Source organism: Neodiprion virginianus, chromosome 6 (genome assembly GCF_021901495.1).
Source record: "Neodiprion virginianus isolate iyNeoVirg1 chromosome 6, iyNeoVirg1.1, whole genome shotgun sequence".
In the NCBI taxonomy this organism is placed as follows: Eukaryota; Metazoa; Arthropoda; class Insecta; order Hymenoptera; family Diprionidae; genus Neodiprion; species Neodiprion virginianus.
Genome location: NC_060882.1, coordinates 5,635,029 through 5,651,384, shown reverse-complemented (window position 1 = coordinate 5,651,384; position 16,356 = coordinate 5,635,029). Strand labels below are relative to the sequence as shown.

The 16,356-nt window shown below is 48.8% G+C and overlaps 2 protein-coding genes across 4 annotated transcripts in view; one reads left to right on the top strand and one right to left on the bottom strand.

Annotated features, from left to right (window-relative positions):
• Positions 1-16,356, bottom strand: part of LOC124307896 (paired box protein Pax-6-like) — a 65,317-nt gene that overhangs the window by 3,536 nt on the left and 45,425 nt on the right. For all 3 annotated transcript variants that reach the window (XM_046770059.1, XM_046770060.1, XM_046770061.1), the window contains 3 exons: positions 1,489-1,748; positions 1,077-1,306; positions 132-433 (listed from right to left, as the gene is read on the bottom strand). In XM_046770059.1, the coding sequence (XP_046626015.1) occupies positions 132-433; positions 1,077-1,306; positions 1,489-1,748 (792 nt within the window). The remainder of the gene's footprint in view (positions 1-131; positions 434-1,076; positions 1,307-1,488; positions 1,749-16,356) is intronic.
• LOC124307897 (transcription factor SPT20 homolog) lies at positions 11,810-13,955 on the top strand. Its single transcript, XM_046770063.1, has 3 exons — positions 11,810-11,908; positions 12,057-12,656; positions 12,845-13,955. Exons 1-3 carry the CDS (start codon positions 11,825-11,827, stop codon positions 13,328-13,330), a joined length of 1,170 nt encoding a protein of 389 aa, XP_046626019.1. The 5' UTR covers positions 11,810-11,824; the 3' UTR covers positions 13,331-13,955.

Genomic DNA, 16,356 nt, shown 5'->3' with positions numbered 1-16,356 from the left:
GAATGAATCAATCAGTCAAATCATTACCGCTCAATAGTACGTCCCGACGGATCCGTGGTAGATCCAGCTCTCCTGTGGCTAGAGAGCGAGCAGCGAATGAAGGGAGTGCAGCGAGTGTGGTAGACACTCACCGGTCGAGCTGGTATTCTGGTTGTACTGATTCAGGCCCGCGGTGTGATAGGGCTGCGTAGGGCTGCAGGTCGGCCTCGCCCCGTAGCCCAGGTGAAGGGGCTCGTAGCTGGGCGGACGTGCAACGCCGCAGGAGTAACCGTTGTCCCGTTGCTGAAGACAGGCCCCGGGACTCGGGCCCACCGTCATCCCGACGCTCATGCCCATCGGGCCCATTCCGCCGCCGCCGGTCATCCCGGGGCCCGTGTGCTGGCTCTGCTGACTCGGCGAGGACATCGCGAAACTCGGCATCGACGTCATGGGGCTGGAAGAGTGAAGGGGGTGGCTCAGAATTTGATCTTTTGAACATCGGCTCGACAAGTTCGACAAACGGCAATATTTTTTTTTATAACGACCGCGAACTTCGACTTTGAGACGCGAAGAACTTATAATTATATGTGTAATATGGAGCAGTGATGGACAGCCTTTAGGTAAGTTTGTTCTTAAATTACCCTGACAATGAGTAATTACATCAGTACTTAGTACTTATTGCATTGCTCAATACAGAATCCATCTGTACCGGGTAATTGATAATTTGAACCATACTAAGTAATTGTTTACTTATCTGTACTTTCAATTTGAAAAGTGCAAATATGCCCATCCCTGCTGGGGAGGGTAGAGGTAAGAAGGAAAATCTCCGTGTGTAAAAAGTGTTCGTAAATTAGAGGGAAAATCAAGGTGGCGTTGCTGCAGTAAAAGTTCCACAAAGCGCCAATCACGATGAACCCGATTGAACTCTGATTGCTAAGCGCCGATCGGATTGTGACCCTTCTGTTGTTTATGAGCACCATTCCGATGACTCGTTCAACCACTTTTTCACTTGTAACTCCGAACGAGATACTTCACCTTACCTCTACCCCTCGTATCACATAACTGATAACAATAATTTCTGGCACGGCGATATTTACCTGTAGGAATCCGGCATGCTGGGAATCCCCGGATATACGCCGGTCGGTGCGAATCCGTGATGGATCCTGGGTGGCGAGGGGGGTGCGTGAGGGGGCGGGGGCGGCGGGGGCGTCGGGTGACCACTGACCAGACCGACGCCTCCGGTGTGGGACTGCTGCGGGTTGTCCCTCCGCTGAGTGCGCAGCTTCTCCTCGCGCCTCCACTTTGCCCGTCGATTGGAAAACCACACCTGAGTTAGTGGACCAGACAGATTGACAGAGATCAATTGCTATACGAGCACGAAACGCCGCACGCAGAGACTGAGGTGGAGGTTTCGCCATCTTTCACGCGTCGTTCTCCACCCCTCCCGATTTTCATCCATCAAGCAGACGGACTCGGCGTGGATTTTGCGAACGATTTGATGGGACTCACCTGGATGCGAGCCTCGGGCAGGCCGATTTTCGCCGCGAGTCGTTCCCTGGCGAAGACGTCCGGGTAGTGAGTTCGCTCGAATTCCTTCTCGAGGGCGTCGATCTGCTCGTTGCTGAAGCTCGTCCGATTCCTCTGGAGCTTCCTCTTGAGCCGAAGACGGGCCTGGTCGTCCTCTCCACCCCCCGAGATGCTACCGGCGTTGCTGTTGTCTCCGCCGCTGTTTGTCTCGTCCGAGTGAGCACCGCCCTCCAATTCCGCAACTGTAATTAAGACCGGGATACCCGGGGCGTCACCGAATGTGCCGAAGGGTACTCCCAGAGGACGTGTCAATGTGCCACGAGGACGTAACGCTACTACGAGCCTTGGCTATTACAGCACCGTGATTGAAAGTTACACCCACGTGTGTCACTGTGGACTATATTACGTAGCACATCCACGCCGTGCATCGGTATTCCTTGTTACGCGATGACAAAACGCTGAGCTTACTAAGTTTCACGGATTGTGAGAACGAGATACGCGAGGTTACGATTATACCTTTGAATAATAAATATTACGGTATAATAATTTCCAAGTCCCGTGACGCAGGATTTTTCTTCCACTCGGCCACCCGGCCAAGTGACCGAGAACTTAATGACGTGTTAACAACGAATCGGCACCCCGCGATTAAAGCTGAAAGGTAATTCTACAAAAATATCTCGAGACTTTGTTTGGCGCCTAGTCTGCGATACCAAATAGAATACATAATTCAAAACGATTTTTGATCACTTTCGTTTATAAAATATAGCGCTTCGCCAAAGAACACTACGACCTGTCTACTTGTTTCGATAAATTTTTGCTCTCTAGGCGCGTTTCGCGAGTGTACAATTTGCAAATTTTCTCGCAGCGATTGAGACTCGTATCTAGACGGTTATGCGAAATCGCATACAGTAACAGTAGGCCGGCAGAAAGGCGTAGGCACTTAGGCTGCAAGCAGGCAGGCAGGCGTCGCCGGGCGAGTCTTATCGTTGGTTTCTGGGTGAGCGCGTCGCGGCGTCGAGGCGTCGTTGTTGGGGAAGGAAGGTAGGGGACCAGGGTATAGGAGGTGCGATAAGACGCCGAACGTCCCGACGCCACTGGCTGTCCCTCTCTCACCCTCCGACAAGGATAGCCCTGCGCGCAATGCCTGCAGTGTTCGGTGTTCATCCCTTTGCGCTAATGGAAACCTGATAACAACCCCCCCTGGCACAGTGAGGGAGAGGCGTTCTATCGTCGTCGGGCGATCCAATATATGCCAACCCCTGCCAAGAGTCAGTATCTATCTACCTTCGGCATGGCGGGAGGCGAGGCAGCAGCCACCCCTTTGCCGTTACACCTCGAGCAGTCAAAAACGAGAGGGGGCTCGATCCACTTTCTCAGATTTCGACGGAGCAAAGGCTGTGGGATATTAAATTCTTCCAATATTACACGCGCCGCATTCATTCGCTCGGTTGAAACATATTCGGATCGCACACATGACGATGTTCACGCAGTTACAACTCGATTTCTTAATTCCGCGTCTGTTGTTTCGAGATTACGGGTTTCTAGGCGGAGGGTGCAGCAGTTTCACCGAGTTTGACTACGGGCTGTGTTATAATACATCGAGGTAGACAGAGAAGTGCGTGTAGGCGTTGTAAACACAATCGAGTTTGAGGTGAGTTTTGGGGAGACTCGAGGCAACGTTCAAAGTTACAAGCAGGTACGTTTGTACATGTGCGAACGTAGGTAGGTAGGGAGGTATATGGGTACCTACAAGCAGAGTCGGAATCACGCTTTCGCGGCTCGAAACCCCCGCGAAGTCGGCAATAAACTTGATAAACTCGGTTTACGAGAACTTTGCGGTTAACTTTGCTCCCGCGCCTTGTCGCTTTGTACCACGACGCCTGGCTGTTTCCGTCGAGTCTTCGTGCACGCGTCTGTGGGGACGACGACAATCGTTCAACACATATCCGACATATCCACGTTTGAACGCAACTCTCACTTTACGACCGTACGTTGTATGGAGTTCTGCAATGAGGTACGCTGCAACCGCGTTTCCGGTTCTCGAGCGCAACACCGCCGGAAGTCGAGTTAACGAGTTGATGGCTGCACGTCTCAAGAACCAATTGAACCGCTGTCTATTACGACACGGTGAAAGATCATACTCGGTGCAATTTTCGTCGTCTCTCGCCGTGTTTCGGACACATCTTGAATCCGGTTACTTGAGAGAGTCGTTTTCTACTGACTCGCCGCGATAATTCCACGAGGAAAATTCAACTCTTACGATTCGAGATGCCAGATTTTACAAACGCATAGCCAGATTCAGAGATACGAGTGGCCATTTTGCGCACGCGAAGAGATTCCGTCGAGCCTGAATCAGGTTTTCCGTCATGCCTCCGGAGACCAACGGCGCGAGAGATACCGGCTGGAGTGGGAATAGAGAGGCTGGATTTCGGTCCATGATCTTCGACCGCGAGTCGCGATGGCGGAGCGAAAAGCGAGCGTTTGAAGAGACCGTTTCAAAGTTAGCATTTATACCGAAGAGCCCTGAACAATTGTACTTATAGAAAGCGCAGACGCACCGAATGAAGTCGAATTTCGTGTTCGCGCGACACGCGATTATTCTTTACAGATTACACGCGAATGCGACGAGGACAATTGCGCGACACACGCGGCTGGTATCGAGGGCCGTTTGGTCGGAGCTTTGCAACTCGAACTCGTCGAGATCATCGAAGCCGCGCATTGAAAAGTTCGCGTCTCGTGAGCGTCGCGCTTGGTATAATCGGTCCAATAGCTCGAAAGGCTGTATAAGCTGAGCTATCGCATTTGTGTTCGAAGCGAAATGGGACTTGACTAAACGTTAAAACTTGAATTTTCATTGTTTCAATTGTAGCCCAGGAAACAATTGCACAACGGAACGGGAATAATAATGCCATTTTTACGCATTGTTGCGGCTCGAACGATTTCCTATAGTCTTCTCATGCGCACGGAGCACGTGTGTGCGGAGGCAGCGACGCGTCAAAGAAACCCTGTTTCAATTGTCGTGCCTATACGTACTTCGGTGTTCAGCTATAATGTCACGCCGGAAGAGTATCAGTTGTACGGCGGACGCGTGCCTCGGAGCTTTTTACTCCGTTGCAACGACGTACGGCACTCGTATACGTGGCCTAGCAGGTGGCCGCCGACACTCGACTCTTATACCTCGATGATTTTATAATATAATATAACACAATCAAGTTCACAATGCGTTATGTAAACCGACATAATACGTCGTGCGGCATAAGATCGAGTGCCTCTCGTGCGCCATTCCCAGCTCTCCCGTTTCTAAGCGCTCGCGCCAAGTTGAATATTACCTACAGTTGGTACGTCAACGCGTTTAAATTACACATGTGTGCACAGATGGATTCATCCTCTATTGGATCTGGTATGCCTGACTTCAGACAAACTTTTTCAGAAGCCCAAACTTGTCACCAAACTAGGCACAAGGTTTGAAACGTCAACTCGTCGTTGAACGGGGTTTTGAAAATTTAAATCTACCGATATTCAAAAATAAAATGATCCAACGATCACTTACAGGGCTTCAAAAAGAACGCACGACAACGGAATGGAATCGTTTTTAACGAACCCTAACGATTCGTGGCAAATTATAAACCGCATCGTGCGTCCAAAGTAGATACTAAACTGTGCAAATTTTTTTTATTTTCGAGCACTGTTTGCGGGGAAAAATTGGAATAAAAAAAAAAAAAAAAATTAAACGAGTAAAAAAATAGTTTCAGCAATTCGGGGACTCCAAGTGTCAGCGCAGCAAACTAATAAACAGTTCGAGGACTCTTTTTGTGATCGGCAGAGGAGCGGAACCACTCGACATTGAACCCCGCGCACCGCGACTGATGGGCTTTCTTCGACAATCGACGCCCCTAAAACGTCCCTAAAACGGTCCTGCTCGGGCAAGGGCAACGATGATTATACAGATGTCAGCCGGGGGTCTCCCAGTTTCACGCCGCATACGGCATAACGCTGGAGCGTTTGTATTGCGAGTTGCGCGCGATATAATGCACGTGACGCAAGGTGTGCCCGTAACACGGGTTCTTACCCGCATCTCTACCTACATAGCCTGTCTACCTCGCGCTGCACGCCGCTAAATGGGGTGGCGGCCATTAGGGGATGCGGCGGATTTTTCCCTGGCTTTTTACACCCGGAGAGGGAGACTAGAACTGACTGCATCCGTGAATCCGGGAGACGGGATAGGCGCCCGTCGCCGAGGACAACGTTCCGCTGCAACACCCTTGGCCATTGATATTAGCCGTGGCACAATGAGCGCGCCGCCGCGCCGCTGCAAGCCCCTCTGGCGAATTATAATTCCCAGCTCAACCAGAAGACACCCCGGATGACACCGAGCGGCCATTCAAGCTGTTAGTAACGGCCATTCATTCGAGGCGACATCCCATCCCCCTCCCACTGTCGGCTCGTCTTAGGGGGGCAAAATATCGCCGGATCTGGAGGTATTTATGTATCGTCGTTGTCATTTTTATTCACGGATATATATTGATATTGTGGGAAATAATACGAAGTACGTTATTTAAATAAATTCAACGTGCTACTGCTTCTTATATGAGCATGAAATTCCTACAATAGCTATGAATTATATAATACTAGGTACGTGTAATCGCGTCTAATTGTTTGAACAACGACTGGCTGACGTACCAATTACAATCACGAATTTGCATGTATTATAGCGTCAGGAGCGAGCATCGCACAATCCGCAGCTGAACCTGTCTACGCTATACATCTGAGGGCTGTTCGTAATCTTAAATTCGAGGGTGGGGAGATCTGATATAAATTTATCCCCAGGGATTAGGCGTCGGGCTGAACAGGATTAAGCCGCGAGTTCTGTTATACACACATGCTGGTTGAATGTAACGTAAAATGTATACAGCATGTGTAATATTACGTATATATGTAATATATACACATATACACAGACTGACGCGTAAGTAAATTCTACGTAGATAATTCACCGAGGCACCGATCGCGATGTGTCCGTCATCCCGTTCCCGGAGCTCGATTTTCCCGCAGCGTAGATCTCATCTGATAATGCGTAATATCCGACAGATAGGTGCTCGAGTCTCTAGATTTCATTGTGCGTGTTCCGCCGCGCATTGTCCGTTCAGACCACTCGAAATCTAGATCGCCGGCTCTCCCCGCTTTGTAATGTACATTTTACACACAGTCCTCAATCCTCATCTATTGTGGAAGTTGAAAGGAGAAACGGGATCCCTGCATCTTGCGCGTTGTAACTTCGTGCTACAAGTTGTTGGAGATTCTGCTGTTGAATAATAATGTTCGGTTGAAAAGTACATCGCGTGCGCGGATGCTCGAGAAGCCGTGAATAATTGGTAGAATCGGCGAGAAAGGTAAAGTGTGCAGGTCTTGTTATTTAGCGGATGTATGCAGCAAAGCTGACGGAGAAACACCGCCCCGCGCCCTTTGCTGCAACCGCATTATTAATGTAACGGTTAAGTCGAGGCGAGAGGCAGGCGAAATTAAGTCTACACGCCGGCTACAAAACCGCTCTGCACTTTCCGACTTGTTGCCTCCGTGTTCCGTCGGCGCTTCTCATCGTCATCGTCGTCTCGCTGTCCCCGCGATAGATATTTATCAATCCTTCTTCTTGTCCTCGTGAAAATTGAATCGGGCACATTAAGAATCGTCGCTGAAAGGGGCGGGGGAGCGGCGGGGTAGGAGTCCCGATATAGTAACGGCTAAATTTGATCGAGTTTCGAGACTAAGTAGATTTGCAGCGCGAAACTCGCTCGAGCGTTTGTTGGCAAAGAGGATTGGGAGTCCTTGCGATGAGGAGCCGGGGAACGCGCACGTTGGGAAAACGGGGGCGAAGGGAGTTACAAACGAATCACGTAATAACCCCCCTTTCGGTATATATGTATATGTTATATACTATATACCTTTTCCGTACGCGAATACACGCGTGTACGAAAGAGGTGCATGTACAATGTCGGCACAGCCAGCAGGAGCGGCTCCTCGTCTGTATTCGCCGCCGCGATTCTAATAGAGTTTCCAATACGCAGGCCGCGTCGGCTCCCTTTTCCCTTTTCCATCCCGGGTATCGCGTAGCCGCGGCTCCTCCTCTTCCCACTCGTCAAACTAAACTCCGTCTCTCTCGCTCCTGCAGCATCCTATTCCGCTAACCCGATTAGCGATCTTCGGTAATAGCTGCGGCGAAGGTTAGACGAGAGGGAAAGCTCCGGGGGAGGGAAAATATGGTTTATTGATACTCCGAATACCGTCGCTCCCTTCGACCCGGCGGCGCGTCAAGTGCCCGGAATAATCCAAGCGTCTATATGCACGAGCACATTATATAAGCCGTAAGCAGGTCTGAAAACTGATATATTGTGATAGGAATCCATAACGGAAGAAGAAAGTTGCGTTACGCGGGTACGTCGCGCGTTTTAATCGAGGCTTTGCCGCGGTTTTATCCGCGTTTAAACGGAAAAAGAACAGTCGGCGAGAAAATTTTAGCAACCTTACGGAAGTTCCTCGACCGCAGGCTGGTGCAGGTTCTTCGAGAGGGGAAAAGGGGAGAACTTTATTCTGAAGAGTGATTAAGCGCGGGAAAAGAGGTTTCGAAAAGTTCCTCCGGAGTAGAAGTTTCAAGTCGAACCTGACTGCCAACGCGCGCTAATATCCCGAGCAAACTTGGCAGCCACGCTCACGGTTGGTTAAACTGGCAAACATTGACTGCCTGCGCGGGGGTGGGAAATACCCAAGCTAACTTTTCTCCTGCATCGTCATCCCTCAACCCTTACACACGTACCCTGCACCCACACCGTTTGTTCACACGAGAGGAATACGTTGGATCGTTAAATTCAACCGCGTATTCCTTCTCGCAGCCAAAATTCACCTGCAAATATGCGAGACGAGTCCGCTCAGCGCCATGTTGTCTTTTACTCGTACACAAATTTGCACCCTCTTACGCGGTATTTCCCACGCGCCAGACTCTCCCCGACGTAAAGTCCTTAGGGAGTTGGTACTCCGTGCACGCAGACTCCGTTCCCGCAGCTATTAGGCCGGACTCTCTATATCGCGGCAGACATTCGTACATGCGGTTTATACGTGCAGGGGTGGGAGAGCTCGGCTAGTTTGCCGCTGTTGAACTCGCGGCGAGGTAGATATATACCTAGCGCTGAACAAGTCCTCGGGGAGTCCGCAGGAGCAACTAGTTGTTAAACAGTTTGTTGGCCCCGTTTATCCCGCGGGAAAGCCGAGCTGCCAGGGGTGGTCCTTGGGCGAAACGGGATGATAATTTCATTGCGGCTACATTACAGCGTGAGCGTGCACTCTCTATACTTATAAGTATGTGCGTACAACGCTTTCGATCTTTAACGTTTACACGTTTCTGACCGATTTCTTTGCAGTTTTGTCACGCGCGTTGTTGTTTCTGGGCTACGTTCAACGTTTCAAACATGTCTTCAAGTCCGCGCCCTTTTCCCCCCGGCGGAGCGAAGGGCCTTGGAAAAGAAATTGGAAAACAATACCAGCGATAGTCTCGAGCGTCGTTGCTCAATGGTAGTCGTTACACCCGATGTTTTCCACTCGACGAATCGACCATATAATACGTATAAATTCACTTGCGCAAGGCTCTGCACGAGGCCTGTAATTGTCGATTATTCATGTACCAGCGAGTGGCTGCTGAATGCCGATCGTCTCTTCCTCACCTCGTAAATTACGTAACTGTTGCTCTGTCACATAGGCTCGGTTTTTTCCACATTTATATGCAAGCTACCCGCGCGCGGTACGTTACACGTTTCAGGGTTAATCGCCAAGCGAATCGAGGAATGTAGTTCATTGTCCTTTCTGTTGTCCAAGCTGCCCCCAACCGCCCGCTGCCCCCACCCCCCTCCCTCCTTCCCCCTTCATAGACAATTAATCCGGTTTGTAGACGCCACTAGGCAGGCATGGGGTGCGAAGCCCGGAGCGGAGAACCCGCACAAGAGCCCCCCGGGCGCAAAACATACCTCTGGGTATTCAATTATACCAAGACAGGCTTGACTCTCTGCGTTCTTCTCTCTTTCCAACTCCACGCGCCCGCGCATGCATACCTGTTATATGCCGGCGACGATGCTGATCTACGAAATTTGAACGCTTCGAAACTGCAGTTATCCTTCAGCGTGATCTGGAATTTTTGTGAACAAATACCGTTTCTACCATCTCCGGTTATACGGAGTTGGATCGGGGTAGATCGACGTTTCATAATTTAGGAAATGCAGCTTCGGTAATCCTTGTCGTAATATTTATTTGGTGCAACGTTACAATCCCTCGAATCACGAGAAGTAAGAAATCAGGTATCGGAATCAAGATCCAAGCATTGTCACACTCGGTTTGGCATCGGCACGACAAAAATCAGTAAATTACAGTTAGGCAGGAAAACGACTGTCACCGTTATAAGTTCCTAGGCTCGTAAAGTCTCGATGATTTTTCCGTTTCGTCAAAGTGAACTCACGACGACGGTTCCCTTGAATAAAGCGATCGTCGGTGTTCTGCGAATGACTCGCAGTATCTACGCGATGTTTTGCCGAAGTTGGAACCCGGTCCCGTCGGATGACTTTGTAGGGTGTTGACGCGCACACGCGCTCTGCAGAGGGATTGTTGTCGGAATCGAGATTGGTGGGTATCCTGTATACGTGCGTGCAGGCAACGCGGTGCGAACTGCAGGGCCGTATCCCGTGGGTTCGAGCAACCAGCAGCCAGCAGCCAGCAGCCAGCAGCTACTCGGGCTCGGCGATGCCTGCGACAGAAGGGAGAGGCATCTCACCCTTCTTTTGTCCCTGGCAGGACCCGATATTGAAATGGAGTCGTTTAACTGTGAGTAATTTGCTTTGCAGCGCTTGTACGCGCGGTATCTCGCCCCCCTTCTCCCCTTCCTTCACCCTCTCTTTCTCTCTCTCAGTCTCTCACTCTCTCACTCTCGACTCGATCCCCAGGTTTCGCCACAATTCCTACTAACGTATTATGTGCGTATATTATGTCGATATGTACGTGCGGCAGACAACGCCAACTTAAATGTACAATATCACGGTCTTGCAGGTATTTTGCGAAAATTTTACCAAGGATTTATTATATTCAAGCGACAGAATATTGCTCGAAAATTTGTCGTACCGAATAATTAGGAGTTGAAAATTTTCTTTCCTTTGACCTTCATAAGTTTGAACTTTTTGCAGGTCTTAAGTCACGTTCGTTGTTCACTTTTCACGTGCATTTTTCCTTGAGAGGATATTTTTTCAAACCACACAGGCTAATTTTGAAAATTCTACTTGTAACCGAAGCATGGATGGATAACTGTTCCACTGTAGTACTCTCTTGTAGGAAACTGTAAGAAGGTTGATTCGATAATTTTCATCCCAGATCCAGTGTTCATCCCAATTATGACTAGAGAAAAAATAACTGTGCGTAACAAAATGAGTATATCGAAAAAAGAAGATACTCTGTATGTGAGTGGCGAGTTATTGCAATAAACGCGACACCGATGCGACGTGATCAAGAAAGCTATATCATCGCACATACCAAATTGGCAAAAGGAATCTGCTTGAATTTTGAGGGCCGTCATTCGGCCCTGATCAGCAATCGGTATTGCTGATCTTCGGACCCGCAAATAAATTTCGTTAACCCGAGGGCCGAGTTTTTTCTATAGTCATGTCGCGGTGCGCCTTGATCACTTTCATTGGATGCTGTCCGCGTGGATTGAGTCCAGCAGAATTATATTCACTTGTGCAAAGCGTCACGCGCCAAGGATGGACGTGAGTCGAATCCGAAGACCGAGTCTGTTGGATCGGATTTGAATCGCGTGCAGCGCGCCGATAAAATCGGCACTCGTTTTACGTGTAACATTTATATCCTCGTTAGGCGAACTACGAAGGCGAGCTTATCTCATTTCTGTATTTAGAACACACGAAAAGGAAAATCGAAGACGCTAACAGTACCATTCCTCCTCCTTTGCACAAATGTTTGTATCGGTGCTTCTCCTTCGCCCGATGATTATTCACAATCGTTTATTGTTGGCACCGATGATTCTTTTTTTTCCCCTCTTTATGCGATGAATAAAGATGAGATCGAGAACGGAGGATGACGACTAGCCGCGGCGTTGGCCAACGTTGGGGATTCATCGTCGTCGCATATCGTGCCTCTTTAGGAGGCCAATGTCACCGGACAGCGTGTGGTTGGTCATCGTTGAGAGCCCGGCATCCCGAAGGAGGACTCGCTGCGTACGTCTCGGCCCGTTTAACGATGCAGATCGCGCGCCTCTCGGTTGGGTATAAAACGACACACGATGCCGTACAAATCAGTCTTCTGCCCGAACACTACAAGGCAGCTCGTATCAGTTTCCGACAATCCGGCACAGCGCACCATGAAGGTAGTACACCAAGCGTCTACATTCTCGATCAATTCCCTCTTCCCGTTTTCCTTCCAAATCCACGCCGAAGTTACCCTCTCGTTCGAATCGAAGAGCACCGTAGTTCTTCCACGACCACTCACTCTATCCACCCCAAATCTTCTTCCAGGTTTTCGTAGTTCTGAGCGTTTTGGTGGCTCTGGCCGTGGCCGAGCCCCCGGCTTATCGTGGCCAGAATCAGCAGCAGAGGAGGTACTACTTCGCCCGCCAAGAGGTGGAAACTCCGGCTCAAGCGGAGGCGGACGCGCCGTATCCACCCTCGGGATGGAAGCCGGCTGGTCCATCCTTCGAGCTACCCCAGAGGCAGCTCGAGGACTCTTACGGGCCCCCGAAGTCGTTTGGAAGTCCTATTTCCACCGATCAGCAGCAGCAGTACGACACTCAGGGTTCGAGGGTGCAGGGAAATCAGCAGCAACAGAGATTCCCGGTAAACTCGCCGCGGTTCCAGAGTCGTCAAGAGCAACAACAGCAGCAACAGCAGCAGCAATTCGCGGCCGCCCAGAACCAGGACCAGCAACGTCAATACCTGGCCCCGGTGTCCCAACCTCGCAACACTCAGTACGGCCCTCCCGAACCCCAAGAACAATTCCAGCCCCCGCGTCCCGACCAGGAATACGGTGCCCCATGGACGACGACCACGGAGGAACCGTCGACCACAACCGAAATCGAAGACGCCACGACGACCTCAGCACCGCAGACAGACTCCGAGGTGAGTTATTTTTCTCGATTTTGCTTCAGGTGCCTGACTCGGTCTTTTTCTTTTCATCGGTTGTTACCGGAGAAGTACCGACCGCGTATTATGTAAGATTGAGAACACGAAATGAGCGATGATCACCCGTGAAACCGGGAGGAAGAACGGCGTCTTAGGTCAAGTTTTTTTTTTCTGATTTCCGTCAGGTCGAGCCCGTCAACTCAGTCAACGAGCTGGACGAGGAGGGTGACTTGGACGAGCAGCAGGTCGAGGCGCAGCAGCAGGATCGCCAGAAGGGTCAGTACTACGTGGCTCTGCCCGACGGTCGTCTGCAGCGCATCCAGTACGTCAGCCGCCAGGACCTCGAGGCGATGAAATACTTCGCCAGGATTCAGGCCGAGAACGTCGAGCCCCTGCGGGGACCGATCTACTCCTACTCGCCGCTCCAGGAGCTGCAAATCGCCCCCGCAAGCCTCCGCTACACCCCCGTTTCACCCGCGGCGGATTCGGCGTCGGCACCGGCGAAGATCGAGCTCCAGGAAGAGGCGGCACCGTCGCCTCCACTCGCCGCCACCCTTCTTCGGTACTCTTACGGCGCACCCTCGCCCGTTGTTCCACTCTCCCGAGACTCCAGATATTCCGCAAACTACAAAGCCCCGAACCCCGAGACTCGGTATCTTCTCAGCTTCTAATACGGTAATTGAATCCCATCCTCCTCAAATTTTTCGATGCTCAAGGGGATGATTTTTTACAATTTACGCGAGTTTCGATGCGAAGAAATTTTTAATTTTCGGTGGTACAGCTTTATGTCTTGGTTCGATTTTTAGTACTTAAGATTTCACTTTGCAATGGTCTTGAACGCTATAACGCACCCTGAAAGTAACTTGAATTTTGTCAGTCTCGGTTTCTTCAGTTTCTGTTTCTCTTTGAGCAGCGACTTGAATCTATCGACGCAGAATCCCCGTGAATACGGTAAAAATTACCGGTTTTCATACCGCTCGCTGTCTTCCGACGCTCGGCCTCAAAACCTGCACTATACACTTCACGAACTTATCGGCGACTCGACAGTTTAAAAATTGTTTAAAAAAAGCAAACGTTCACTCCGTTACCTCGCCGCGCTCTTCTCTCTTATATTATATCCTCTTATCCGTGTATCCGTAATCTCGAATATATGTCTTACTTAAATGAAAATCTTATAAAATATCCCCAATATACATATATACACACGTGTATATATATAAACATATGTCTATAACTTCGTATAACTTATGAGAAATAAAAAGCAAAATGAAAGGGTACAATAAATGTAAAAAACAACGTAATGGTTTTTTAAATCGCAACAGACCCTCGTACATAAATTCCCGGTATCCAAACTCCCGAAAGCTTCGCCTATAGGCCGAGTTTTGACAAATTTTTCCTCGGCAGCTTGGTAGAGTCGCGTGCGGAACAACGGAGCGATGGCGTCCTTTTACATGCTCTCAAGGTACGGACGCATGGCGCAGGCTTATACATATGTAGAAATATATGTGCCCGGGTACGTGTAGACATATAGGGAACCCGCAGGGTTCCTTCGGGGGTCGAAAGGGGGACCCGCTGGCACGTAGACGCGCGCGCGCGGCTACCGCACCGCAAAATTCCAGAAATTTAATATCGCGCTCATCCGGCGCGAAGGCAGCGAGGATTCGCAGGCGTTTCATAAGTTGCCTCCTAACCTTCCTCCCTCCCGGCCTCATCCTTATACCCCCTTACATCCCCGTTTAAATCAGTAACAGCGAGATGCTCGAGCTCACAAAAGAAAAAAAGGAACCTGTATCCCCGCAATTTATTCGATACAGCGATTTCGTCGAACGATAATTTGCCAAATTTTTACATTTCTTTTCTTCGATCTAAACCTGAACAAGTATTTATTTATTACAGTCACGTGGCTGTAATTCATTTTCTACTTTTCGTCACCTTCGGTGGTACGGGGAAGGGTATCGGTTTCGGTCGAGAATCACTTTTTCTAATTTATACAAATTTCAACATTTTCGAACCTCTAGAATCCGAAAAATTGATATTTAGTACAACTTCGGTCTGTTCGGCAAACTCTCGCGATTATCTCGGAAACGGCTCTATGACAAAATTTGAAACTTACAGGATTTTACAATCAAATGATGGGCGTGAAAAATTGCCATGTCCTGTTTAATTTGAACTTCTGATTTTACCGGAAATAAATTTATGTCCAACGTTTTATCGACGAACATATATTTTTCTTCCTTATTATTTTTTTTTTAAATAAACAATTATATTTTTCCCAGTTCAGATATAATTATTTTTCTTTTCCAATTTTTCTCTCAAAACTTCATTTGGCTGCCAATTCATATCGATTTTGTCGGACAGACCGACAAACTCTTTCTTTTTCACCGTGATGAAGAGTATCGCGAAAAAGTTGGTTTTTCTGCTTGTTTTCAATACTTTCGGATTCGGTCATCTTGACTCTGTAATCCGTTGATAAAAAAATATCGAAGTAAAATAGGTGTTTTTTGTTGTTTTTTTTCTTGTTTTACGGTAAAAATCTCAAAGCTGATTATTTCAGTGCACTCGAAGGAAATGTATAACAAATTTCTAGCTGCTGTAACAGATAGTTAAATTTCAAAATTCATACCCTGAGCTCTAGATGCAAAGCCAGAAGCAGACTTTTACAATCACCTCTTCCATTTTCTCTCCTTCTCTCTCCATCACTCTCGCGACTGAAACTCCTGCCGCACCATATCCCTGAGGATATTAATTTTTTCCGGAAGTTAGCTTCCGCAGAGGGCAGCAGATAGCGACTATATTTTTTCGCATCAATTTAATTAATAATTTCAACAAAATATCTCCCACCCCACTTACTTCGCATCACTTATATCTATCCTGGATAAAGAGTATAATCTGTCTGTAGGTATAATACGGGTATATCGATCCTTCTTTCTGCGCCTATACATAATATCGTATTAAACGAAATCAAATTTCATTTTTATCCTCTCGACTGTGCATAATCCGTAAACACAACGTTTTTTCACTCTTCTGTTTTCTCGTCGTATTGAAAATACCGCCCTTCGATGGTTTTTATACTATAATTGGCTACGACGGAGTTTTTAACGTGCATAGTAAGTATCGGGAATAAACGCGATAACGATTCGAGCGGTCGATTCGTAAATTGAAATTTATACGTCGCGTATGAGTATTTTTCGAACTTGAACGAATATCACACCGCACAGGAGGAAAAGTATGAAAATTTACATGATACGCTCCGAAGTGAATCGATTAATTTTTCAGATTCCAATCCGTGTGTAATTATAAGAAATTGAAAACGTGCAGGCGGAAAAGTAATTCCCCATTCTCTGTACCCCAGCAATACGCAAATGCGGTAATACCGGAGCTCTTTCGCAGCGACGAGAAAAATAAATAAAAGAGAAAAAACGAACAGTGCAACGATCTTTCCCTCGATTCGACATCTGTCGCCGCGGCTCGGCGTCAGGAGCGTTGAGAGTCGGTGCGGCAGGAGTCAATCCTGCAGGCTGGAGGACCCCTGGAGCAGGAACGGGGACGCGATCTCCTGTTGTTTTCGGTTGTTTGCCTCGTTTGTCTCCTCTCCGAAAGGGGCTGGCTCTGAGATTAAGAAAATAGCGGGAGTCCCCGCGGTGTGTGGGAAAAGCGTCGACGCACACAGAGAGCCGAGAAGTTATCCCGCGGCCAA

Coding starts and splice junctions, on each gene's coding strand:
- LOC124307897 (XM_046770063.1), top strand. CDS start 11,825: ATGCCGTACAAATCAGTCTTCTGCCCGAACACTACAAGGCAGCTCGTA. Junction 11,909..12,056: donor CGGCACAGCGCACCATGAAG/GTAGTACACCAA, acceptor ATCTTCTTCCAG/GTTTTCGTAGTTCTGAGCGT. Junction 12,657..12,844: donor CACCGCAGACAGACTCCGAG/GTGAGTTATTTT, acceptor GATTTCCGTCAG/GTCGAGCCCGTCAACTCAGT.